Genomic DNA, 24,771 nt, shown 5'->3' on the forward strand with positions numbered 1-24,771 from the left:
CTGCTTTGTGCATGGGACCCCTGCACCAGTGCAGAACCCCACTGACTTTTGGGGGGTCCTGTGTGGGTGCAGGGATCTGCCCGTGTGAATCCAGCTAAAGGGACAGAGCCTAAGACTATATACAATCTAATGCTAGGGAATATGTCTTAGTCTGTGCTTGGAAAGAGTTACGTAAATGAATAATAGTAAAAAATAACAAAGTGCTTTGAGACCATTGGTTAGAAGGAGCCATAGAAGTGCAAATTATTATTGTAACATGAGTTAATGTCCACAGAGGGGTTTATAGACTGAAAAGAGAGCTGTTCAAATACTGAATAATACGATTCATCAAGTAAAATATTGGCCGGATCATGTATTATTCATCAAATATTGCACTCAACCAGCCGTGAAGTTGAGTAATGCAAAACACGGAATCATGAATAGTGCCATTACTTGACAAATATTATCCATCCAGCTCTAACCAAGACCAAATTCTAATTTTCATTTAACTTCTGTTGACATAGTTTTATTACATGTCTTCAACCGTCCTTCAAAATGTACATGTTTGATTTTGGCTGCAGGCATGGAAGTGACTACTTGGGAGCATTTTGCAGGTTGGAGCTATTTTTCCACTTGGAAACAAATTATACCCTGCATGCATTTGGAATCCTGCCCTATATGGAGGCAGCAGGTGCTGTTATTGCCTAGATGACAGCTTTGCTGATTCAGTGCTTCCTATGCCACAAGAGCTGGTAATTTATCAGTTGATTCAGTGGTTCTTTATCAGCATACAGGTTTATTAAATGTCCACTGGCGGAATATAAGAAGACATCAGCATTGGAGTATTCTAATGTTCACAGGTGTATTCTAGAGATAGGATGATTGTAAATAGCACAGATCTGGCCATTTTGCCCTTCTTCTACATCCCAAGCCAGTGCCGCCCAGAGGATTCAGGGGGTCTGGGGCAAAGCAATTTTGGGGGCCCCTTCCATAAAAAAAAGTTAGTTTTGCCACCCCAAGTGGCGAAGAAAAAAAAAAAGAAAAACCCAAGTCATGCTGCCAAAGAAAGAAGAGGACAGGAGGACCCGCCAGCGAATTGCCGCAGAAGACTGAAGCAGAGCGACTGAGCTGCTGCCAAAGTGCCACTGATGAGGAAGAGAGGGACTGAAAGACCCGCCACGAAATTGCCCCCACCCTATCTGCGGGGCCTGGGGCAAATTGTCCCACTTGACCACCCCTCGGGCGGCCCTGTCCCAAGCTAAATCGTAAGTGAACTTCAGGCACTTCAAATGGCTACCACCAGGTGATGATGGCGGCCATTTTAAGTGTGGTCTTGCTTCTTCTTGCCGCCTGGCCTATCTTCTGCCAATCTCCTTTACCTTGTCCTCTGCTGCTTCATTACTCCGACCACCCTTTCCAGAGCCCCATCTTCCGCTTTGGGCACCTCCCACCCCACCTCCCTGAGGCTTTAGGATTCATCTAGTATCCATTGGCTACATTATCTGGTATCTAATGAATCCCCAAAGATGGTTTAATCACATCCCTAGTAAATACGTATTACAGCAGCACACCGCTAAAGACAGAACCTTTTAAACAGTGAGAGCCCTATTCTTATTTATACTAAGGCCCTATGACACCACTCTAGTGGTATAAAGGGGCCTTACAATGGGTATACAGTGTATTTAAGGTTCCGTTACTCTGCAAGAACAATGTAAATGGGAATCAGGCCCTTTATCGGTTAATACTGGAATGATGAGAAGTCTGATCCTTCTTCACAAGGTGGCAGCAGAGTAAACTGAAGGACAAAGTTGTTCTCATGCCTCTCAGGTCCAGTTGACTGTACTTGAGTTGGGATCTAGTTCAGGTCCGGATTGCAGCTTGTCATCTTCTCCCGGGAAGTGGACGGAGTGCCCCCAGGAAGGAGCCTGCCTGACGCTAGATCCTGTACCGTTTCATGCCAGCGAGTTCTGAAGGACAGACTTGCCCCCTTCCCCATCAGCAGCTCCATTAAAAGGAAGTGATTTTTTTCCACAGCCAGGTGCAGTGGGGTTTTGTTTAGCCAGCCGGCTGCATTGATCTCAGCTCCATGGTCCAGAAGGTAACTGGCTACCTCGCTGTGCCCACAACAGGCAGCTCTGTGAAGCGGAGTCAGATTCAGACAGTCTCTAATGTTGGCGACAGCTCCTTTCTCAACCAGCAGGTGGACGAGGGCCAAGTGTCCCGCAGCTGCTGCCTTGTGGAGTGCCGTGCAGCCGTAGCGGTCCTTCATGTTCACGTCAGCTTTGCTTTCCAGCAACAGTCCTGTAATCTGGGAAAAGCAAAAGGGAGTTCAGTTGCGTGGCCCCATGCACACGAATGGGCATGCATTCCACCTTCTTGCAATGCATAGGAATATTGGTCCCAAACCTGCAAAACCATGAGCACCTCTTGTGATCAGTTATTTTCATTTCCAAGTCAACAGGAGTTGAGGGCACTCAGCACCTCTTAGGAGTGGGTCGGCATCTTGTAGGACTGGGCCCACACTGCGCAATCTACAGCAATTTCAGTGGCCGTTTGCAGTCTCAGAGACCCATGTGCCAATACAGAGCTCACTGCAGGACCAGGGCCTTAAAATGAGTATTACTTTTTGCTCTTCAAGTCTTGGCATGGGACAAGAAACTGGAAACTCCTTCTGAGGACTTCGGTAGGGCCAGGATTTCAGTTTTAGTGAATACGTGTTTTTAGCAGTAAATGCAGCTTCCTGCTTCTTTTTAAAGTATTCTCAGCGAGGCATAGTCTAGTGGATTTATTTTTCTTGGTGAATATAAATGTCATAGATTTATAGATCCCATGGCCAGAAGAAACCATTGTGATCATCTAGGCTGATCTCCTGTATAACACAGGCCACAGAACTCCCCCAAAATAATTCCTCGAGCGTGCCATGACATTCTGTTTTTGGTTTACAAGTTTCGTTTGCATTTTATCTTTGCATTTGCCTTTTAATTCTTCCATTTCATCCTCCTATTTTAAAGTCACTCATTGAATTCTCCCCCGTGTTCTGATAGCTGGGGGTGGGGGAGGGCAGGGAGAATTCCCAGATGATTTACTGTCCCTCCTTAGGAAAAGCTACTGTGCATTGAGTGTACCTGTACAAACTGCAAATGGCACCCAAGATATCGAATCCCATCACCAGAATATGATCTGTCTTCAGCCAAGGTGCTGTTAGGAAGTCGAGTCCTTTACGTTTTTCTGATGTACCTTTTCCCTAAACATGCACAGAGAAGCCAAGCCCATTGTGCTGTTGTGTCAGCGGTCACATAGGTCAATGTGAGCAACCAGTCAATGGAGCTAGCTGCAGCTACTCAGGCATATCTTTCCACTCTGTGGCACTTTGGAACCCCAGAGGACAATCAAGAGAGAAAGCTGTGTGTGTTGATAACCCAGACATAACATTCACGGCCAAACGGCTGGGTCTGAGTCAGCATCTTTGGTCATCTCGGATTGTCCCAAGTGAGCACTGGACTGGGACTCAGGAGACCTGTCTTCTATTCCCAGCTCTGCCACTGACCTGTGGGGAGACCCTGGGCAGGTCACTTTCCCCCGCTGTGCCTCAGTTTCCCCATCTGTAAAATGGGGATAATGATACAGACCTCTTTGTAATGTGTTTTGAAATCTATGGATGAAAAGTGCTATGTAAGAGCTAAATATTCATATTTATATTATTATTGATAGACTTCAGTGGCCATCTCTCCCACCTTGCTGACCCTGATCAACTGATAATGAACCATTGCCATGAGCATATTGCAGAATTCCATGCATTAAGAAGAATGGATATTAGGGGCCTACCTCTCGATTGCCATTATCGGATGCAATGGCAAGTGCTGTTCTCCCCAGCCCATCTTGAGCATTGATGTTGGCACTCTTGGCTAGCAAGAATCTTAGAGCGTCACTTCTTCCTGTCTCTGCCGCGATGTGCAGTGCTGTGATGCCTCCGTTACTGCCCAGATCCGGGGAGAGACCCTGGCAAAGCAGCAAGTCCATGATATGCAGTTGGCTGTTCACAGTCGCCCAGTGCAGTGCTGTCCACCGGTTGTTGTCCCCGCTGGCAGGATCTGTGCCTTGCTGTAGGAGCAACTGCACGATGAGGGTGTGGCCACTGGCTGCTGCACAGTGAAGTGGGGTGAGGCCCCTTTTAGTCACGGCTGATGCTGGGGATCCCCGAGCCAGGAGAAACTCAGCCACTTGGGTATGGCCGCTCCAAGAGGCATGGTGCAGCGGGGTGTAGTGTGCTCTGTCTGTGGCATGGACCACGGCTCCACGCTGCATCAGGAACTTCACCAGCATGATGGACCCCTTCAGCGTGGCACTGTGTAAGGGCGTCCATCCATTCTCGTCCCTGTGTGGGCACAAAAATGAAACCTCAGGGTGTTTCTTTCAGGACGGAGAGCGAATGAGCGAGACAGAGCTGGGGTAGAGTGGGAGCAGCTGGCTCAAGAGGGCTCACCTGCTCTCTATCACTGCCCCCTGCCGCAGTAGCTGCTTCATCACGTGGGTGTTGCCGTCCCAAGCTGCCAGGTGAAGCTCTCTCCAGCCCCGGTGCACAGGGGCAGACGGTGAGTTATTCTCCATGAGCTGAATGCCAGAGTCAGAGCTGTTCCCCATCGACTCTCCTTCCAGGGTCATCTCCTCACTCAGCTCCATCCACCTCCTCAGGAGCTCGGCCTCTGCTCTCATTCCTCATTTTGTTTTTTTCAACAAGCAACAAACAATCTGCTGAATATTAGTTCCATTAACTACACCCCCCACCATCACTGCAGGGGGGACTATGGCAAATAAAACGAGGCTGTGGACCCCTCTACTCCATAGCTTTCAATCTAATAGTAACCCAAAGCCCATGCTGTCTGTTGGCTTTTGTTGCTCTCCGTGGGTATGTCTACACTGCAAAAAACCCCATAGCAGTGAGTCTCAGAGCCTGGGTCAACTGGCTGGGGCTACGTGGCTAAAAACAGCAGAGTAGATGTTCTCACTTGGGCCGGAGCGTGGGCCCTGAGTCCCTTCCCCCCTCACAAGGTTTCAGATCCCGGGCTCCAGCCCCAGCGAGAGCATCAACACTGCTATTTTTAGCCCTGTAGCTTGAGCCCCACCAGCTCCAGTCAGTTGACCCAGGCTCTGAAATTCACTGTGGCCACGATGCTGTCGGTTTCCACTGTCCCCGTGCAAAGGGTTAATGTTTCATGAACCTGTATCTAATCATGTTAGGGGGTGGAAGGAGGATAGCCATTTCACCACTTAGTTCCACTGCCCATTAATAATAAGCAAATGGGAGGGTATTCAGATGCATGGCCAGCCAAGCTCAGGGGTACAAAACAGCATTTTAAGAGCTCAACTTGCCCTGACTCAAAATGAGGCTGATCAAATAACGAGCCCCTTGTTCCTCTGTGGGGCTCAGCTCTCTGCTTTTGGAGGTGGGGCTCTTCCATTCCAGAGACGTACATGGAGAATTTCTGGAGTTTCACAGCAACCACATCCTCAAAACCACACAGACACCATTGCGATAGTTCCCATCATGAAAAATAAACAAATAAAGCTAGTTCTTGTCTCTCAGAGCCAACCCCTTTTTAGACGGAAAGGACAGCCATTTTCCTTACCAATCATTGTTCTGCCACAGACACGTGTGTAAGGTGGCTCCGGCGGGCGCGGCTGTACACACAGCTTGTTATGGTAGGGTTGTTGCTCAGTGTGAGACTTCACGCGCTGGTTTGTTATTGCAGGGTCGCTTCTGGCGTGGCAGCCTTTGCAAGCTTTGGTTATCGCTGGGTTGTTCCTCGGTGCCGGCCCACTGGCGTTAATTCAAAAAGCAAAATTCGACCAAGTAGTGAAGCTGTTGGGGGAAAATAGAGCCCCTGCATATAAGGTATCACACAGACCAGTATGAGATAAAAATCAATGCAAGTGAAACGTGTCAGTCCCTCTGACCTTGAGAGTGTCCCGTTAATGTCCAGTGAAGCATGTAGGGTCTGAAAAGCGCATTGTCCTCGTGGCTTTCTGCATCTAGTACTGTGCTCCGTGCTGTTTACTCAGTGACTAAATGGATGTGGGAGGAGGACCTAGTTGCTAATGGTTAATAGGATAATGTCTGTTTCCCTGCACGCCTGTAACTTCTTTCAGCACTGCTGCCAACATTCCACTAGACAATGAGAGACACCGGGTCAGCAGCGTCACACAGCACCACTCCCTCGCCTCCTCCAGTCTTTAGTAAGAAACTCTCCAGGCAAAGATCAGTCCATCAGCTAGCTGGGGGTCAGCTGCTCAGAGCTTTGGAAAGTGATTGTGGCTGTTGTGGACTGGAGTGACATTCACTAGAGCTTCAGGTCTGCCCAGAACTGTTAAAGTAAATTCTGTGCTACTCTTAATAAAGTGCAGATCTTCTGACAAGCACCAACATGTTCCCGCTCTCTGAGGCTCCTTGTGTTACAGGATAACCTGCTTTTACTAGGCATTGGCACAGCTTTTGATCTTCCAGGCAGGGTCAGGGTGCGAGTGCTTCGCTCTGTGAAGTGCTCTCCTGAAGCATTAACTCTTGCTTCTATGGGGCACAAGAAGAATGAGAGGATATCTTGCCTTTCAGGCGCCGTTGTTCTGAAGGATCCTGGACAAAATATCCTATAAACTATGGGTCTGATTTTCAGGTACACCTGCATCTCCCACCTGGAATTGTGGGTACCTTGCACCTTGGAAAATCAGGCCCTGTTTTCATTCATCACTTTGCCCACTACTGAAATAAGTCAGAGATGGGGTGGACTATGACGATTGTTTAGCAGCTCACAGCAATTCTACTACAAATGTTTGCCTTGAGCACAGGAAGAAGAATCCTGTATCCGGGTAACTGCAGGGGGAGCCCAGGCCAGCAGAGTGCAAGCCGAGAGGTTCTGATGAGCATCCATTTATTTGGGGTGATCGTACAAACAAAGCTTTTGAGGTCCATCCACCACTAGAAAGACTTTAGTGTAATAAATGATCACTTGCTAATTCTCCCCAGATGGTAGGTGGCACATAAAAGATGGGGTTGGTCCTCTGTGTCCAGCCTTCCTTCGTATTATTTGCGGTAAGGCCCCTTCCGCTGTTCTGGTTGTGTAAAGGGACCTTTCAGTGGGTATGCATGTAGTTGACTCTGTCAGAGGTGTGTAAAGGGGCCTTTGTGTCCATGATAAGCCATCCCCATGTTTTCAGTGGTTGGGGGAGTTTGGGAATGTGGGTCACATGCCCCAGAATGTCCCACTGGCAGGGAGAGAAGGCTGTGAATAAACGAAAACCAAAGGCAGGAGCTATAAGAACCCACAAGGTGGTGCTGTAGCTATAAAAGACATTTGAGAAATTGTCCTCCCACCAGAAGTGCTCTGGGTGGCTCTGGGGTTGGTGAGAGAAGTTCATGTTTACTGCACCAGCTACAGCATCTAATATCTCCTGGCAGGAGAATCTTCCACAGGTAGTACTTAGCAAGACTTCTCTCCCACTTACTAAGAGGTTCTTACCAGGGCTGGGGAAAGCTAGAGGAATTGGAGGTGCTCTGAACCTCTCATGCTGTTTTTTGGGGTTTGCAAAGCTATTTTGATGTCTAGATGATTCATTTGAACCCATATTGTTTTCCAAGCCGAATTCAATTTGAAAAATACAATCTGCTCCCAGCTCCCTATGGGCTCAATTCTGCTTTCATTTAGATTGAGGGAAATCTGGAATAACTCTACTGGATGCACTGAAGTTGCTCTGGATTTATGCCCATGTAACTGAGATCACAGGTTGAGCCAATATGCTTTCTAGAGCCAAAGAAGACTGTGCTATGCATTAGAAAGCGAAGAGCTCCAAATAAACAAGGCCAGCAAATGCGGGTGCCCAATATTATAGGTGTGGCTGGTAAGCGGGCTTAATTTATGGGATTCAATTTCACTGATTTGCTGGGACATATTGGATTGGGTATTACACTCTGTTCAATACTGTGATACTTGCAAAAAGTGTTATGTCCATTATTAAATACTAATCACAGTTATTGTGTGTTCTCATTACTGGCAACCTCTTCCTGGCAGCAGAGAATCTGACCCTAAATGTCCTCTTGCATTTTTAGGAAACCAAACACAACAACCTCATTATTAATATTGTTTATCAATTGTAGGGCAACAGAACCCAGGGTCCATGCAGGCTCCAAGCTCCCCTGAGCTAGGGGCCACACAAACACAGAGAAAGACACCGGACCTTTCCCAGACTTGTTGATGACACTGGGCATCATGCTAGGTAACTTGGGAGGGTGGAAGGCCACGAGTGCTGAGGAAGCCCCACCGCGCTAGGCCCAGACAAACCAAAGCCTCCCCATTCCGTGAACTTTCTGTAATCCTCCCAGACTATGAGGAAGCTAGTATAAAAACAGAGACAGAAAGCTGCAAAAACAGTTTAGAGCAGACAGCCTGGTCTCAGAAACAGCCTTCAGACAGCTCCGGCCAGGGTAAGCGTATAGATAAGAAAGGAATGTTTTGCACTAGCTTTCCGCAACACAGGAACGGATACAACCAAATAAGGCAGGGCTCACATAATGCTAATGAGGAAACATCTAACTGGCCGCTTTGGCTGCATTATTGTACAGGGCAATAGGTAATTGGTTGTACATGCTTTTGTAGCTAAATTGGGGAAAAAGGTATAAATTGTATGATGTAATCTGCAGTTGGGGCTGCAGGATTTGAGACAGCTGTGTCTCCCTGGGCCTGTTTGCAGCTGCAAATAAACTCTCTGCTTCTCCACCCCGTTGTGATTATTGGGTGCGGGCAACGAACCCCTACTGTTGCTTGCCTTGGGCACTCTGTGCCGGCAACAGACTGACTAGCAACAAAAGTGAAACTGACCAGTCAGTCTTCAGAGTCAGGTACTTCAAATGTGAACATACTTCAGTACAGGGGTTTGTGCACATGCACTGGAGTTCGTCGCTGCTCCAGTTCATCATGTGCAAAATCTCACCCTAATCCCCCAAGGTGAATGAGATGAAAAAAGCAAACAACCAGCATAAATGGTGAAATGTCTATGAGATTTTTAAAAATCCGCTTTTATAACTGCAGGTATTCTTAGTAACAGGCAAGGATTGCAATTTTAAAGCAGATGACATTTCTCTTGACAGCATCCTTCTAGTTATCATCATAATAAAAAGAGCATTAAGAGCATGAATGTCAGCTGACTGTTGTGAAATAAACCTTCCTGTCACAATCGATCAAGCAAGAAATGTTCAGTCTCTCTTTTCTTTGCTATTTGCAGTCATGGATGCAGGTGCGCTGGGTTTGTTTATTTATTTATTTACTTAATGGTGGTGAAATTAAATATTAGTATTATACTACATTGGCCAAGGTCAAAGCCGCCTATATACATTAAAATATCCTAAGAATGCTAATAAGTTAAATGGAATCTATCAGTCTTCGAATGTGTTTCCATTAATTTATTCTGGGACAGTTTATCTACATCAATGATTACCCTTGTCAGCTAGGAAACCTGAAACCTTTAGGAAACACAAATGCAATTCACCAGGACTTATTTGAAATGCTAACCAATAGTTAGCTAGGAACATAGTTCAATAATGTGTCTACCTTTGAAACAAAATCAATGTTACTCAGAAGGGTATTAATGTGGGCTGTTTTTTTAATGCTGCATTTTTAATATATAAAATGTATTTTCAATGCCTGTTTCATTGGATCCCAAAGGACAGATTTGAAGCTGGTGTAAACCAGATGCCACTGAAGTGGAGCTATGTTGATTTACACCTGCTGAGGATCTGGCCCACAGTGCCCATCTGAGAGCAAAGCAGTCGCTGCAGTTGGATGAAATCTATAAGAAAAATAAACTCACTTTTTGTCCTGTTTTTCCTACTCCCGACAGTTCACCAAGTTTAGGGGCTGCTGGGACAGATAAAATAAAAGCCAGCAGAAAGGCGGAAAAGGGGAAGCCCTAAACTCTGCTGTTTTGGGACTGCAAATGTTGTAGAAGCCAAAATAAACACAGACAGATTGACTGGCACGCTCCTACAGTTTACAGGATCAGGGCCCTAGCTGGTAGCGGTGTAAAGGCATTGTCGTTTGACCCAGGTGTCTGATATGAATAGTGGAAATGGCTGAGAAATAAAATGAGAACATTGCCCAAAACTCAAACTGAGACGTTATGTTCACCTTGTTTTCTCCCACACATTTGTACTTCCTGGTTCCATCTGGGACAAGAAGTATCACAGCACAGGCTGACCTAGTATTTCAGTCTTGCCAACCACAAGCATTTGAAAATCATGAGTCAGGGCCCCAATTAATCATGAGATTGAATTAACAATCTGAGATTTGGGGTTCTTCTTCTTAGCTTTCTAGTTCTTGAGCCTTAAATTGCACTTCGGGCCACGTTTTCAAGCTTTGTTCTCCATCACGTGGGGCTAGAAATTTACTTTTTTAAAATGAAAGCTGAGATTCTCATGAAATCACTTGACTCCAGGAGCTGGCAATTGAAGAAAAATATCAAGTATCATGAGATTTGCAATAAAATCGTGAGAGTTGTCAACACTGATTTGTGGTCCAGCTTTGCAGAACCACGCTATTTTAATGGTTCTGAGAAGTGTCCAGTCATTCAGGTGCCTCTTCAATCCAAATTTCCAGGGATTTGAAAATCACATTCCAGCAGCCCTGACCAAGCAACCTCCATAGGGCTGGGGAGCACATGATCAACATAATGATGCTGGTGGAAATTGAGCCAAAGTGTGGGTTTATGTTTGTATACCAGCAGCGGGCATGCCTGTTCTACATTCCACCACATGCTGCGAATTACTGTGGTTGGCTCAGCGCAGGGATGCCAATTGCTGAAATTCAGCCAATGTACACTTTCTTCTTTGTTTGCTGCAGCTTAGAGCCTATCATGCATCTTCCCTAGCCTCTCACAATGGGCCCCTTTGCTGTCACTAACACCTGTGCAAAGGGAGTGCAAGGAAGAAATCAGACTTCTCCACTCGCACCCGGGGCAGGAGTGTACACCCACTTTGCACAACTGGGAATGAAAACAGAAAGGGGTGTGGAGTCTCAGGTCCCGTAACATGACAGGATCTTTGTAGGGGCCAGTCCTGCAGTCCTCTCTCAGATGAAACTGTCATTGGCTTGACTGAGTGCAAGAACTGAGGAAGGGCTGCAGGACTGAATCCTTGGCTATTAGCGGTGGCAAAGACCTATTAGGCCATTTACCTTTCAGATGAGCCATAAAGTCAAGGTCCTGACTGCTCCTGGTGACCAAGGATCCAGTCGTTTTACCTCAGAGAGTGGGGTCTAGCTCCTGTGCCCTGGCATATCCCCGTAGGATAATTACGTTCTGCCCGCTTGCAGTCCTGGGCAGTTTCAGCTGAATCCAATGGGCTAAATCCATAGTCAGCATGTCCCACCCTGATGTGCACAGACCGAGGATGTAGCCCTCTCTTCACTTCCTGCCCTGAGCTGTTGAGAAGTGTTGCCCTGCGCTGACAAGCAGCTGCTGTGTTGTGCCCGAGAGGTGGCTGCATTCCAGAACTGGGTGGAAGGGATCCCAGTGTATGCTTTGCACGATCAGTGTATTATGGGGTTGGGCCCCGTCTCCGTACAAACACCTAATCATCACCATCGTCGCTCGGCATCATTATCCCAAAACTTCACTCCTCTGGGGTTGAAACAGATGTGCAGCTTGGAGGTATACATCACACTTGCTGCTAGGGAACTTTTCCTTGGCATTCAGTCCTGAACCTCCCTTTGCTCAGTTCAGGCCCATGACTACTTTGAGCTTCTTTTGCCCTTTCTTCCCAACGGATTGTCGCCTTGCGGTGCCTTTGCCTTGCCAATGACTTGGGCACTTTGCTCTGAAGATATTCAGACACAGCGTGCCTTTCTGTCGGGCAGAGAGGACTCCAGACACACAGCGAAAGCTTTTTGACCGGTAAAAACAGGAACTGAAAGCTACACACATTAATCTCATTGCAACGGCCCACTGCAGCCGCCATCCTGATGGGTGGACTCTGTGTCTCTATGAATGTTTATTTCCCTTTATTATTCTTTAAATATATTTATTGATGGAAGGAACCGGGATGAACTTTCACCGAGTGTCCCTGGTGTATTTCATCAGGGCTGGAGACAAGGTGAGGCGCTTGGCGTGAAGATTGGTAGCATGAATGGGAATACCATAGTGAAGTACCGGAGGGCTGGGAGAATGAGCAGCTCCAGTGAGGCTGGGGGAGACAAGCAAATGCTTCAAGTTGCACTGATGAGTTGTTGACAAGTTTACTCCAATTCATCCACAGGAGGGAGAAGGAAGGAGCCAGGGAATGGAATAGAAGGCACAGACAGGCCCCAATTCCCCTTTTGTTTATCTCACTGTAACTCCATGGACTTCAGTGGAGTTGCTCCTGATTTACATCAGAGCGGGAGGAGTGGGTCCAGTGTTTTGTAAACCATTGACAACAATGGCCATGGTCGGCCCTGAGTGTGTGACGGAGAGGAGCAGGTTTAGTTCTGTTTTCAACTGATTCGCCTGGCAACCAGAAATATATTTCCACCCTGTATGTTTGCAAAGTCAATGGCGCAAAGCCAGGGCCCTAATTAGACGTGGTCTAAGGATGGGCAGAATGCCCCCTCTGCCATGTTTGGGTTTTGCAGGGGGGTGATAAAGCACTGGTAAGGGGAATCGGGCATGGCCCCTGGGCCGGAAGTATTTTGATAACCCTGTGAAACTGGGTTCATTAGAAAGACAAACCAAACAGCGAGTCGTTGGTAGCCTGGAGTAGCTTGATTCAGATGGATCCGTGGTGATCTTCTCCAAGAATCAAAGGGAGAGAGGCCAACACTGCCTCTCCTATAGAGCAGATCTACATAAATGTCCATTAATACCTCCTCAGCAGCTGCTGTGCATCACAGCCCAGCTGTGGCTGCTTGGCTGGGGTGAGCGAGGAAATTCCCATCTATAGAGTGCTCTGGGTTCCAGCTGGATACAAGGAGCTCTTTAAATCACCCTGCTGAACATGCCGAGCTCTCTTTTGGCATGTCGCCTCCGCAAGGCGCTTCTTGGGGCAGGGACTAGCTGCCTTTTCATTGGGAGTCCATGCCGTACCTAGCACAGTGGGGCCCTCCCTGGAGTCCTGAGCCCCTACCACAGTATAAATAACAGTAGCTTGCCTGGGGCCCTGCAAGCATCAGAGCTGGGGTTAGAGAAATCCTGGCTCACGGTCCCATACTCCGACCTCTGGGATAACTCAGCTCTCATGTGTCTCTCCTTTGCTTCACTCTGCTGTGCATGAGAATCTCAGGCACGTTTGATTTTCCTTTGCAGAAAGCCAGTGATAATGAAGGGAACTGGGTTAGAAGCTGACAGCTGTTTTTACAGAGTTAGCCTCCTGGAGCACTCGAGCAAAGAGGCCAGATGGGTCTGCCACGACCCAGACAGGGGAAGAAATGAATCCATGGAAAGGGCAGCCACAGGAGGGGCTGGCTATCTCTAATGAGCAATGATGGTAGATGTGCTTTGAGACTGGTCTCTCTCTTGGATGGGTAAGATGCTCCATGGTGGTTCATTGCTAATTGTTCGCAGGCAATCGTCCAGCTTTTAATCTCGCCATCCTCATCTGTTTTCTCTTCCCAAAGCTACTGATCCCGGAAAGGATGCGTCTTGATGATGCGTGGCACCCTTAACCAGCTCAGTGGCGAGTGGGCTTGCGCCCTCCTTGTGCGCCACTCAGCTGTACTGCCTAGATGTGCTGTGGGACTTAACCAGCGCGCTGGCCCCTTGCAGGGGGGCGAGTTTCCTTTTGGAGGTGACTTTGCATTTGTGTGCTCTTTCCTCTCGCTAATTGTGTTTCGACGCTGCCCACCAGTGGTCACACGCAGGAGCTTCAGGGTGACGATTGCCCCTCCCAACTTTCACATCTTTTAGCTCGTTCAGCTCCTCAGAATTTCTAGGAAAGGGGCTTGGTCTTCAGCTTAAAGCAATCAGACATTTGCAAAAGCCTGATCCCCCCAAAAGGCACCGAGCTAGCAGCTGTCTTGCTTCAACAGCCTTTCTCCTCCTCTTTAGAACCTTGTTGTCTTCCTTTCTTTTGCACTTCTTTCCCGTCCCCCTAATATTCCAGTTTCAAGACCGGAGACGGGATGCCTTCTCTGTCAGTGACTGATGGAACTATTATTTCCAGTGCACACTGTGCCCGCCCTTATCTCATTAGGATTTGTGGCTAAACGATCGTCATCTTAGAGCAGGCAGTGTGATCCAGTGGTGAGAGCACTGAGGTGGGAGATCTGGGGGACTGCCATTAACTGGCTCTGAGACCCTATGCAAGTCTCTGTCCTCTGTCTCCTTTTCCCACATCTCCACAATGGGGATAAGGATCGCTGGATGAAAAGTGCTACGTAAGGGCGAAGTGTAAGTGGAGCAGGCCTGTGTCACTTTGGTCTACATGCGGTTTTGGCCCCATTTGAGTTGTATTGGTTTAGAAGCGGTGCAACCCTGGAGTGTGGGGGCAGCTGTACTAGGATCAAAGTGCTTATAACAGGATTGCTTATTTCTGTATGGGGTAGGCGTTGGGGTGGGTTCAATGGGGTTAGGGGTGAGGCTGGTAGGTGGCCTGTGGTAGGGTTAGGGGTGGTTTCAGCTGGCGACCCCAGGCTAGGGTTAGGGTCAGAGCCAATTGGTTCTCTGGGCTTTGGCTTAGATTTGGTTGGTGTTGCTGGCGCAGGGCTAGGGTTGGGGCTAGTTAGCGGCTCTGACCTTAGGCTCAGGTTGGGCAGGGTTGGTTGCACTGGTCCTGGTGTCTGGGCCACCCGCTCTTGATCCTTTCACAAGGCCATTGAACTCTGGAAGCTAGCCGACTCGGCTCGCCCGTCAGTCATTATTCCACTTTGCACCATGTCCCCACCAGAGGGCTGATCACGCGAGATTTAAGGAGGAATTTGGGGGCAGATAATCCCTGTGCCGGTGCAGAGGCAGAGGGAGCCTTCCCTATTCAGGGGATGTGGGGCCTGTGCCATCCATTAGGGCACCCCTGAGGACTTCCCTAAAGTACATTACTGCTTCCAAGGCCCTTCTTGGGCTTTGCAGGGGCCCAGAATAGCTGGACCCTGAGAGCATCCCAACCATGCTTCACCCTCTGGTCTGCACCCACACACTGCATCCACTCTGTCCTCAGGTCTCTTTTGCCTAAGGTGCCAATGGAAGTGGTGCAGGGTTAGCCCAGCCGCTGGAGGCCTCTCTACCCTACTCTGGGTAGTTTCGGGGGGAGCCCATACATCAGGGCTCACCCAACTCTGAACAGGGGTATAGTGCTACCAGAGCGGTCCCAAGTGTCACTCAGGCACCTGAAATCCAGGGCGGAGCTCTGCACCCGCCCTTCAAAAAAGCTACCCTCCGGCAGCTCCGCCTTGCCATTTTCTGAGCCGCGGGCCAGAGGGTCCCCGCCGCCCTGACCTCTCAGGGCTGCCTGGCCGCAGGAGGACGCGCCGGCAGGCAGCAGCCCCACACAGCGTGGGCCGTTGGTGCTGGGAAATCAACCGTGCGCGGTGAGGGGGAATGGTTGGGCCCTCACCCACAGCTGCTCCGAGGGGCAGGGGGAGGTTACGGGCAGGCGGGGGTGCTGTGCTGGGTCCAACGTGCCGTGCTGCCTCCGACCCCCGCGTGTGCGGGGTGAGGAGGAGGCTCCATGGCGCCCCCCAGGAGAGGGGAGCTGCGCCCGGCGGAGAAGGAGCTGCTGGCGGCGATTGCCCAAGGTGAGGCATGCGTGTGCCCAGTGCCGCCGGTGAAGCCCTGTGTCTGGGGGCACCAGGGCTAGGGAGAGGGCGTGGCGTCGGGGGAGACGCTGAACTAGGACCAGCTGACATTGCCCGTCCTCCCAAACGTCGGGGCCCTCCCAGATTTTCCGTACGCCTGCTCTGTGGCTGCCTCGCCGGCACAAAGGGGCCGGGACGCAATGCCTGTAAAGTTGAGTCCGCACGGGATCACTGGTGTGGCCTTGCTGAGTGAAACCCTCCTGCCTCACCCCCATGACAACCCGGGGACAGCCTGTCTGCCCCTACCCCTGCACAGAGGCTCTAGGCGGCGATCTCTCCGAGCTGAGTGACGGATCAGATCATGACATGACCTGGCCAGCTGTAATAAGGACTGTAATATCTCAGCTGCCATTTGGCCAGCTCTGTAATTTGCTAATGGGATTCCTGAAAGCATGGGCTATGTTTCTGAAGCACAGTTTGAAAGGGACATTCTCTTGTCACAAAACTCATATTAAACATAAATGCACAAATCTGTTTCTAATAACAGCTTAGAATAACCAGGCTGAAACAGGCTTAGGAATCGAATGAATTTTTCACCATCTGTGTTGTTTAAAAAAAATTCTACATTTCACTCAGCATGGATGTGGTAACTAGAGTGATCTGTTTAACACTGAACTCACAGTCAGTTTCACTGTCTGGGTCTATTGCAGAAGCAGCTTTGGTATGTGTTTCTTTGCAACACTGGGCAGATCTATTATAATTAAGAAGTGCAGGGGGGGGAGAAAGAAAAGCAGGGAAAAGTTCGTTTGTTTGTTTAAATGATTAAAATATTTAGGGGCTTTTAATCTTTCATTTCCCCCTAAACACACTCACCCTTTTATATTTTCAAAATCTAAATTTCAGCCCTAAATCTGGCTGCAAGTGTCTACGTAAATATAAACCCCCAGCGTCAAAAATAAAATAAAATTAGACTCAGGCACCAACACCTTTCAGAACAACATTTGTTAGCATCAAACCTTTCACCAGTGGGCGATGTGAAAGGAATACTAATAGAGAGCGATTTCTAGGGGTTTGTGGATGCTGGCAGATCTGGGATTGTTAGAGAAGCTGTAAATAATCCTTAACTTTTCCCTAGCACTTTTTATCTTTTGATCTCAAAGTGGTGCACAAAAAAGGGAAAGTATCGTTATCCTCGTTCTACAGGGGGAAGCCTGAGGCTTGGAGAATCGTACAGCTGGTCAAGGTGGTTTTTAAAAAGGAAAATGGCTTTTTGGACAAAACGGAAACTTCTGCAAAAAACGTCTGCTTCTCACAAAAACTATGGTTTTCTGACGAAACTTGAAACATTTCATTTTCTCAAATATTTGCTTTGAGAAGTCCTTCCTTTTCAGTGACATTTTATGGGAGAGGCAGGCAGGGTCTGGGGGAAGAGACATTGCCTGGCCCTCTCTGGGTCATTTCTAGACCAGCTCCTTTCTAGAAGGGAAAGGAGCCCGGTTTTTTTGGAAGCGGAAGGAGAAACAAAGTGTGTCTGGGGCTGTCATATGCATGGTGCTGCTTCCAGTGCCAGCATCCCAGCTGCACTGTGTTCATGATAGAAGTGATCCCAGCAATATTTAGCAGGCATTTTGCATGTTTGATCAATTGCACAGAGCTTGAAAGGGCAACTCTGACCTGCAGTAAAAACCCCATGGCTCCAAGTCTGGGTCAACTGACTTGGGCTCGCAGGGCTTGGGCTGCAGGGCTAAGAACAGCAGTGTAGATGTTCGCATTTGGGCTGGAGCCCCTGGCCACTTTGAAGAGGAGGAAAGTGCGGCTATGCAGCCCCCCTGGGACACCCAAATTACAGCTGTTTGCATTTGAAGGCAACCACTTTCTAAATGAAGTGAACCTGGTGTCCCAGGGTCCAGCTACTTAACAGGAAAAAAAATGAATGAAAAATGAATGAAAACAACCAAAAAAGAAAAAGAAAAGTGGGGGATAGGGAATGGTCCAAAAATCTCTTCCCCAGAAAGGACCTTGGCCAGGCCCTCTGAGCCTGCTCCAGCCTCTTTGCTCTGCTCCCTGACAGGGCAACCAGGAATTCCTCTGCATAGTGCTGGCTCTATGGCACCTGCTCCCAGAACCCCAGTGTAGGGGCAGTATTGGGAATGGGGGGCATGACTGTAGTGCCTTGTGTTCCAGATCCTAGCTGGGGAAAGTCCTTGTTATAAGCTTACATATGCTAGAGCAGCCATGAGACTGCTCTAACTTACCCAGGGTTCTGAACTGGCCTCTAGGTGCTTCTGGGATCAGGTGAGTGAAAAGACAGCTTTTAGCCACTTTTGTTCTCCATCTGTCCATATCCCGCTCGCTTCAGGTTTCGTGCTGAGCACAGCTCAGCTGGAACCAAGAATCTTCCATTGAGTACTTCAGAGAGTCCATAGAATATAATCAGGGACAAAGTTCCAGAGATGGGCTCTGAACAGAGAGCTGGACCATGGTGAGCCTCAGGTTAAGGGCAAGAATGAGGAGCAGCTATGCCATGTGGCCTTATGTGGAATGCTTCAGGGAGTCTTCATGCCATTCCTAAAAGACAGGGATCTGTGTCACCAAAGACATTCTCCAAATGGGCACTGCTTGTTCCCCTGGCTGGCAGTCAGAGGAGAGGCCCGGGGGTGGATGGGCTTGGATATTGAATTCCCCGTCCCAGCGCAGCAAGCTGCTTCCAGGTGTAAGCTGAGGCACGTTGGTGTGCCAGGAAAGACAAATGGAGAGGCACAGTGGATACTCGTATCATCCCTTAACCCTTTGCCTGTGTCAATTTCTCACTGTGCTAGGATGTGACTCCTGGCTGACTTGCCAGTCAGTGTTGCCGGCGGTCTCAGCATGTGCTGGGGAAGGATAATGCTGCAGGGTCCGCCTGGATCTGGCATGTCTGATGGCAGATAAAATAAATGCACGCAGGAGAAAGCAGGAGTCTTCTGCTGCCCAGATCAAATCCCAGGGAACAGAAGGAGTAGGAGGGATGTAAATTGATTCATGCCCTCACCTGACCATGGCTGTCATTGAGGGCGAAGCATCAAGAGCTCCTGCTTGCACTGAATTAACAGGTGCAGGGAAGAGAGGAGAAAAGCACCTTCACTATTTTGAAATCCCAGGACAATGTAGGGTTTTAATAAGACCCTCATAAAACTGATCTGTTGCTCTCCCAGCCCTGTCGGAGGGTGGGGGTGGGGGGTGGGGAGGTGTAATCCTTCCAACAGTTCATATACTTGGAGTGTGAGCGTTTCATTTCCATAAAGCAATCATTAGAATACACTATTTTATGGTGTCCTTAGAGAGGAAAAATAAGTGTTTTATCGCAAGTCAAGGGCTCGTACATTATTCATGGCCCCAGTGCTATTATAGACAGATTGAAGTTAGATTTAGAGCCCTGCTGCTGTCCTGGGGTATGTGACAAAGTTGCAGATTGCGGGCAGGCTCATAAAGCAACAACTGACAGCTACAAACCAAGACTGGGCTGCGTTCACAGCTCGAACTGGGTCTCGGCAAACACGTGGCCAGCTGGAGATTACTGATTTTAAACACCTTCACTTACGGCCCCTCAGTCCAGCCTGGCCAGCTGGACGGCAGTGCCAGTGGTCAGCCAACAGAAGCAGATAGTCTCCATGCATTGGAAAGGAAGGAATGCAATCTTTCCCTGGCCGTTGCTGCATTCCTACAGGATCTGGGAACTGACCGTGATCCCCAGTGCCGCATGTCTGTGCTAAATGGGTCTGTTCACTGAGCAGTCAGTTGCTCCTGCCCTCTTTGCGCCGTGACCAGAGGAGCAGAAATGGCCATCGCGATGTGTCTGATGCGCTGGGCAATGCATGCATTTCCTTTCACCAGTACTAGAGCGGCTGCCTTTCAGGTTCACAGGTTGTCTCCTTGGGTTTTGTGTTATAGGAAACTAAACAGGGCTGGAAAACTGGGCCGGAAATCCGACAAGAGCTTCCTGTGCCAGGTCAGGTCAGAACGGTCAACCCTGCAGGCCTCCCGATGGGATGGCACTGCTTCTGCCTCGGTGCCTGCAGGAGTCAGTACGTGCTGAGACAGCTGAAAATCAGAACCAGAGGGACAATTCCTGGCCCCTGATCAACGCGTCTGTGCACCGCTCTAGTGGCCATAAAGCTGCCCTAACTGCACATGCTGCCAAAGGGAATCCTCAGGTGGTATACAGTGGGTATAGCCAGCTATATGCCATTCCCTCCTAGGCCCCCCCAGATTTGGGATATCAAGGGCATGGTCAGGGGAAGGCAGCATGACCTGAGCACTACCATGCCCTGGCCCCTTAAGGCTGCTCTGTGTTGTGCTGGGCGGGATCACCCTCCAGAGAGCAGGGAAGCATAAAAGAGGTGCACAGTGACCTTCGCCCCCCACCTCAGCACAGCTCCGCCAGACTCAAGGGTTGGAGACCTCAGAGCACTGATTCAGTGAGAATTTGGGAAAGAGGTTCAGGGGATCCTCGCTTTAGCCAAACCTGCCCACCTGGGCCTGGCTGTCTTGTCTGGGGATGGTGTCTGAGGTCAACATGTGAGATTCAAGGGGGTGGTTTTGTTCTCTTTGAATCCTTTCCAGGCATTGCATTTCTCTGCCTTCAGGAGCTCCCGGGCCACATTGTAAACACAAATAAAGTCACACTTGAACTCATCCATTACAATTGTAATTGAATTCAATACAACTAAATGCAGTTTTTGCTCCACAGAGCACTCTCATATTTTGTATATTAACCAGTCCTGTCATCTATCATGGGCCATTAAATCTCCCTGACTTTAATTAACAGCCAATTGTCAAAGTTGTTGGAATTGTCTTTGAAACAGAGGATCCTATTAGCTTTGAGTTTGAAGATGTCCACAGTTAGTACCTGCATATTTGGCATAAATGGGGCTGAAAACTGGGCTGTAAATTCGGGACCAGCTTGATTGGCTTCAGCAGAGTTACTCAGGATTTTCACCAGTGTGCTTGAGAGCAGAATGTGGCCCAATAAATGCAAATTTCTCCTTCCTCATGAGCCCGGGGGATTGTGCTCCATATTCTGCTCTGCTGGTTGTGTGGCATTCTCACTAATGACAGTGGAATTGCTTTAGGCGACCATTGCATGATACAGTGTGCAAGAGAGAGTTGGAGTGGGATATCTATCTATCTATCTACCTCTCCTCTCATGATCCCCACCATCTGATCTCTCTTCCCTCCATTTCTATCCTCCTTAGTCTTCTCTACTTCCTCGCTTTGACCCTCTCCTTCCATCCATTTCTTTCCAACCACGCTGTCATCCCCTTCCAGTTAAGGCTGGGATATGGGATGAGTGTGCTTGGGAGGATGATTAATTTATGGCTGTCACCCTCCAAATGTGGGTGATTTGTCATCCCACATCCCAGCTGTTCTAAGGGACTGACAGAGAGCTTGGGGGGGGGCACCAGATTAAGATAAGGGAGGAGCCTGCAGGGGCAGGGTATACAAGGAGGTGGAGGACCTGCCTGCCTGATGGAACGCAGATGATCTCCCAGGGGCTCCCAAGGGAAGGTGAGCTAGGGAGAGACATTGCGTTTTATTTTGTATGATCTGTGCTCTCCTGGGCTTTACATGAATAAGGATAAAAGAGCATAAAGATGTCAGACTGGGCAAAACGTGTGTGTGTGTGTGTGTTGTCTGCTTCACAACGGCTGTGTGCCCCTGAGAGAGTTGAACTGTACACCAGACGCTTCACGCCGTTGGGGTGGAGTTCTGGGAGAGCGTTGTGTTCAAGTATGGGAGAGTCAGAAGGGTCAGCGCTGTGCCCAGAGGGGCTAGGCATCTGGACAGTGGGTTCCAGAGAGAAGGTCTGTGCCCTGAGAACGTGCCTAGGGAGCCTGAGATTGGGGCGGTGGCTGGACTTTGTTCTGGCTCCTGAAACTTGAAACACCCCAGGGATCCACAGCGCAGAAGATTCCCCTCGCAGCAGTGCCAAGTAAGGGTTAGGATCTGGGACAGAACGGTGGGTTCCAGTTCATCCTCAAAAGCCGATGTTACTCATGTTGTCCTGACCTTCGTAGCCACCTAAATCACCCCAAAGGGAGATTTTGTAATGAGCTCGCACAAGCATCTGGCAGAATCGGATGGAAACAAAGGCTCCTCTTTCCTCGGGCTCCCTGGCTGACAGCGGGTCAATAAATCAACCCAGGAGTCTTGATTTTGTTGTTGTTTTTCCTTCCTTCCCCAGCCAGCTGCCAGGGGAGCTGACTGCATCACAGTGCGCATGCAGAGAGCTCAGTGGAAGCTTTCTACGCATTGTACGGGCTATCCCAGCAGCAGTGCCATGTGGATTTGGCAGAGTACTGCTAAGATAGTCTCTCTTTTTTAAATTGAAGCCAGTGGTGTCATGGGGTGACAGATCTAGGACTGATGCCCTCTGTGTATCTACAGAGCAGGTTCAATCCTAGCAATGGCAAGGCCTGCTTTTCCCTCAACCATTTCACACCCCTCGCACCTGCCAAAGTGCCACCCTCAGCCCTGCCCTGGAGTGCCCCCACTCCCAGTTAAAGGTGAGAGCCTAATTAGTCTCCAGGGCTTCTTCAAGCCTCTCTGCTGAGACTACCAGCAAGGATGCCAACTAGTGGCAACCACAGTAATTGATTTTTTATGCAATTTTATGCAATACCTGTTCCAGTCTGCGGAACTCATTGCCACAAGGTGTTGTTGAAGCCAAGTGCTTAGCAGGCTTTAGACCGGGTTCAGACACTGATATGACTCACAAGAATAACCCATTAGAATAATACAGTTGAAAAACCAGCCAACCAAGACACAAGTTGTGGAAGGGATTTAGGCCCAGAACTAAATGGTGTTTTGGACCCTAACTCCCATTGGTGGCAATACCTTTGAGGAATTGCGCCTTAAACCCTCATGCTTCAGGGCTTCAGCCAACCTCTAATCATTGGGGTTGAGGAAGAAATTGTGTCTGTGGGCAGGTTATCCCAGAGCAGCCAACCCAAGGTTTCTTATACCGGGCTATGAATCATCTGATACCGGTCACAGGATGCTGGGCTAGGTGAACCGTGGGTCTGAGCCCATCTGGCAGTGCCTAGGAAGGGGAAGGATGCTGAAGGAGGGCAGCTCTCCGGAGCTCCTAGGCAGATGGGCTGTGTGAGAGCCCTGCATGGAGCAGGGGTAAGTCTCATTTGAGGGCTGTCGACAGCGGTGAGAAGCTCCAGTGTTGGATCATATTAAAGAAGTTCTGTATTAAAATCACAAATGAGTTTGATTCCCCAGAGTTTCAATTCCAGGGTATTACTAATGAAGAGCTCTCTTGGTTTTTGGTAGTTTCTCTCCCTCTCTGTGTGAAACTTGCAAGCTGCTAATTGTGTTAGTACATTCTAAGACAGAGTCTGTTCTCAAAGCCCCCCAGCACCGTCTCGTTTTATGCTCTGATTCGGGGCCATATTAACGCTGTGCCCGGCCGGTGCAGTGACTCCGAGCAGGATGTCTCGGATAGTCATTTCCCCCTGGAGGGCTGGATTGATCCGGGGACATATTTTAGAGACTTGTGGGCGAGAGATCGTGCAGCTGCGTTACGCAAGTTTATGCTTCTCTCCATCCACCCATTCTGCAGGGCTGGGGGGTGAAGAGGGAGAGGGGAGCTGATTGCATCGCAAGTGAACACACCTCTGTCCCTGCTTTAAAAGCTTCCTTCTCTCCAGTCTTTATAGTCCTGAGCCAAAGCCCCTGGAAGTCAGAGGGAGGCTTTCCATCGACTTCGAGGGGCTTCGAACCAGGCCCCGGGAGAAGGAAGTGTATGACCCTTGTGGCTTGGAGATTGGTGCTCAGACCTTTCCCGATTGAGGGCCACATCACGGCACGCTGCGTGGAACAGAGTACAGCCGAGCCCGCCTTTAATATGAAGGGGTTCCCACCAAAGGCACCTGCATGCAGTGCTCCATGCGTAGGGAGCCGCAGGCTTTGCGGGCTGCTGCGCCGTACGTGGGCTGGATTGCAGAACACCATGGGCAGTGCTGGGGGGGCCGGGTGCACTTGATTAACTCCCACCGCCCTCTCCCTCTCTGTGGCGCTCCTGCCCAGTGGAGAGATGCCTGAGGCAGCTCAGGTAGGTTGCAGTCAGTGCTCTGTTTCGATGCCCGATGCCCAGACAAGGCTGGAAAACAGCTGCCTTTCCCTGGACTCAGCTTTTCTGTAACCAGCTCTGTCTCCTCCCGGCAGGGCACACCGGAGGATGGCCCGCCACTGGGCTCGGGTCACCTGAGGGGACTCTAGCTCTGGCTCCGACTCAGTCCTGGGTGAGCTGGCCAAGAAAGTGCAGCAGGCGCGGGGTTAACTCCCAGCTCCGATCACTCACAGGGCTCGGGAGGATGGCCCAGTCCATCCCTCAATGGGACAGAACCCCACGGTGTGGGGGTTACACGGGCTGCTGGCTGAGTGCGGGGAGGGGCAGGGGGGCGTGTTAGAGCCTCTGCTTATGTAAAAATGCTGCTTATTTCATTATACCCCCTGCACACCGTGTGGGGTTGGGAATCTGTGGGAGAATTCTGGCTTGGCCACAGTTCCTCCTGGGTCCTAGGAGGGGTGCGCTGGGTTGGAGCATGATCCGGCCCCTTTAGGGAGGTTCCCAGTAACAGCAAGTGGGTGTCGTGTCTCTCTTGCCCAAGAGGATTGTGTCCAGCCCACTGGCTCCCCTTGTGCGTGTGGACAGGGCTGGGCAAGACCCAAGTCCCTGAGGGCTCAGGAATAAAGCCTTGGCATAAATCTGGCTGGGTGAGAGACCTGTCTGAGCTGGAAGCCTGAATAGCCTCCCTCCGAGTGCAGAGGTTGTCTGGTTCCAGAGCGACTCTCTTCACTTCCGCGCTCACTCCAGCCAGATGGGCTGGATACACGCTGGTTGTGCAGCTCTTTACAGCTCTGCTTAATTAACCTGTAAAGCTAAAGGGCCTTGGGGAGTTCAGCTGTAGATGTTCTTTGACGCTGTCAGTCAGCTGCCGCGACCGAGAAGAGCTGATTCAATTAAGGCACCAAACCTTCCGGGGCAGACCCAGTGGCT

The 24,771-nt window shown here is 49.5% G+C and overlaps 1 protein-coding gene across 3 annotated transcripts; it reads right to left on the reverse strand.

Moving 5' to 3' along the window:
• Positions 1-230: 230 nt before the first annotated feature.
• ANKRD65 (ankyrin repeat domain 65) lies at positions 231-6,034 on the reverse strand. Of its 3 annotated transcripts, XM_073316802.1 has the most exons (5): positions 5,935-6,034; positions 5,607-5,839; positions 4,463-4,694; positions 3,805-4,354; positions 231-2,287 (listed from the first exon to the last, which is right to left on the reverse strand). In XM_073316802.1, the coding sequence occupies exons 2-5, from the start codon at positions 5,611-5,613 to the stop codon at positions 1,835-1,837; spliced, it is 1,242 nt and encodes a 413-aa protein (XP_073172903.1). In that variant the 5' UTR covers positions 5,614-5,839; positions 5,935-6,034; the 3' UTR covers positions 231-1,834. The 3 variants fall into 3 exon arrangements, with proteins under 3 accessions (XP_073172903.1, XP_073172905.1, XP_073172904.1); XM_073316804.1 differs by having other exon boundaries at positions 4,463-4,728; positions 5,607-6,029; XM_073316803.2 differs by having other exon boundaries at positions 4,463-6,028.
• Positions 6,035-24,771: the final 18,737 nt, after the last annotated feature.

Source organism: Lepidochelys kempii, chromosome 18, assembly GCF_965140285.1.
Source record: "Lepidochelys kempii isolate rLepKem1 chromosome 18, rLepKem1.hap1, whole genome shotgun sequence".
NCBI classification, from domain to species: Eukaryota; Metazoa; Chordata; order Testudines; family Cheloniidae; genus Lepidochelys; species Lepidochelys kempii.

Excerpts from the sequence above, each read along its gene's own strand:
- ANKRD65 (XM_073316802.1), bottom strand. Across the intron at positions 4,355-4,462 it reads GGGGCAGTGATAGAGAGCAG|GGACGAGAATGGATGGACGC; the intron begins GTGAGCCCTCTT and ends GTGCCCACACAG. Across the intron at positions 2,288-3,804 it reads CCGATAATGGCAATCGAGAG|ATTACAGGACTGTTGCTGGA; the intron begins GTAGGCCCCTAA and ends TGCTTTTCCCAG.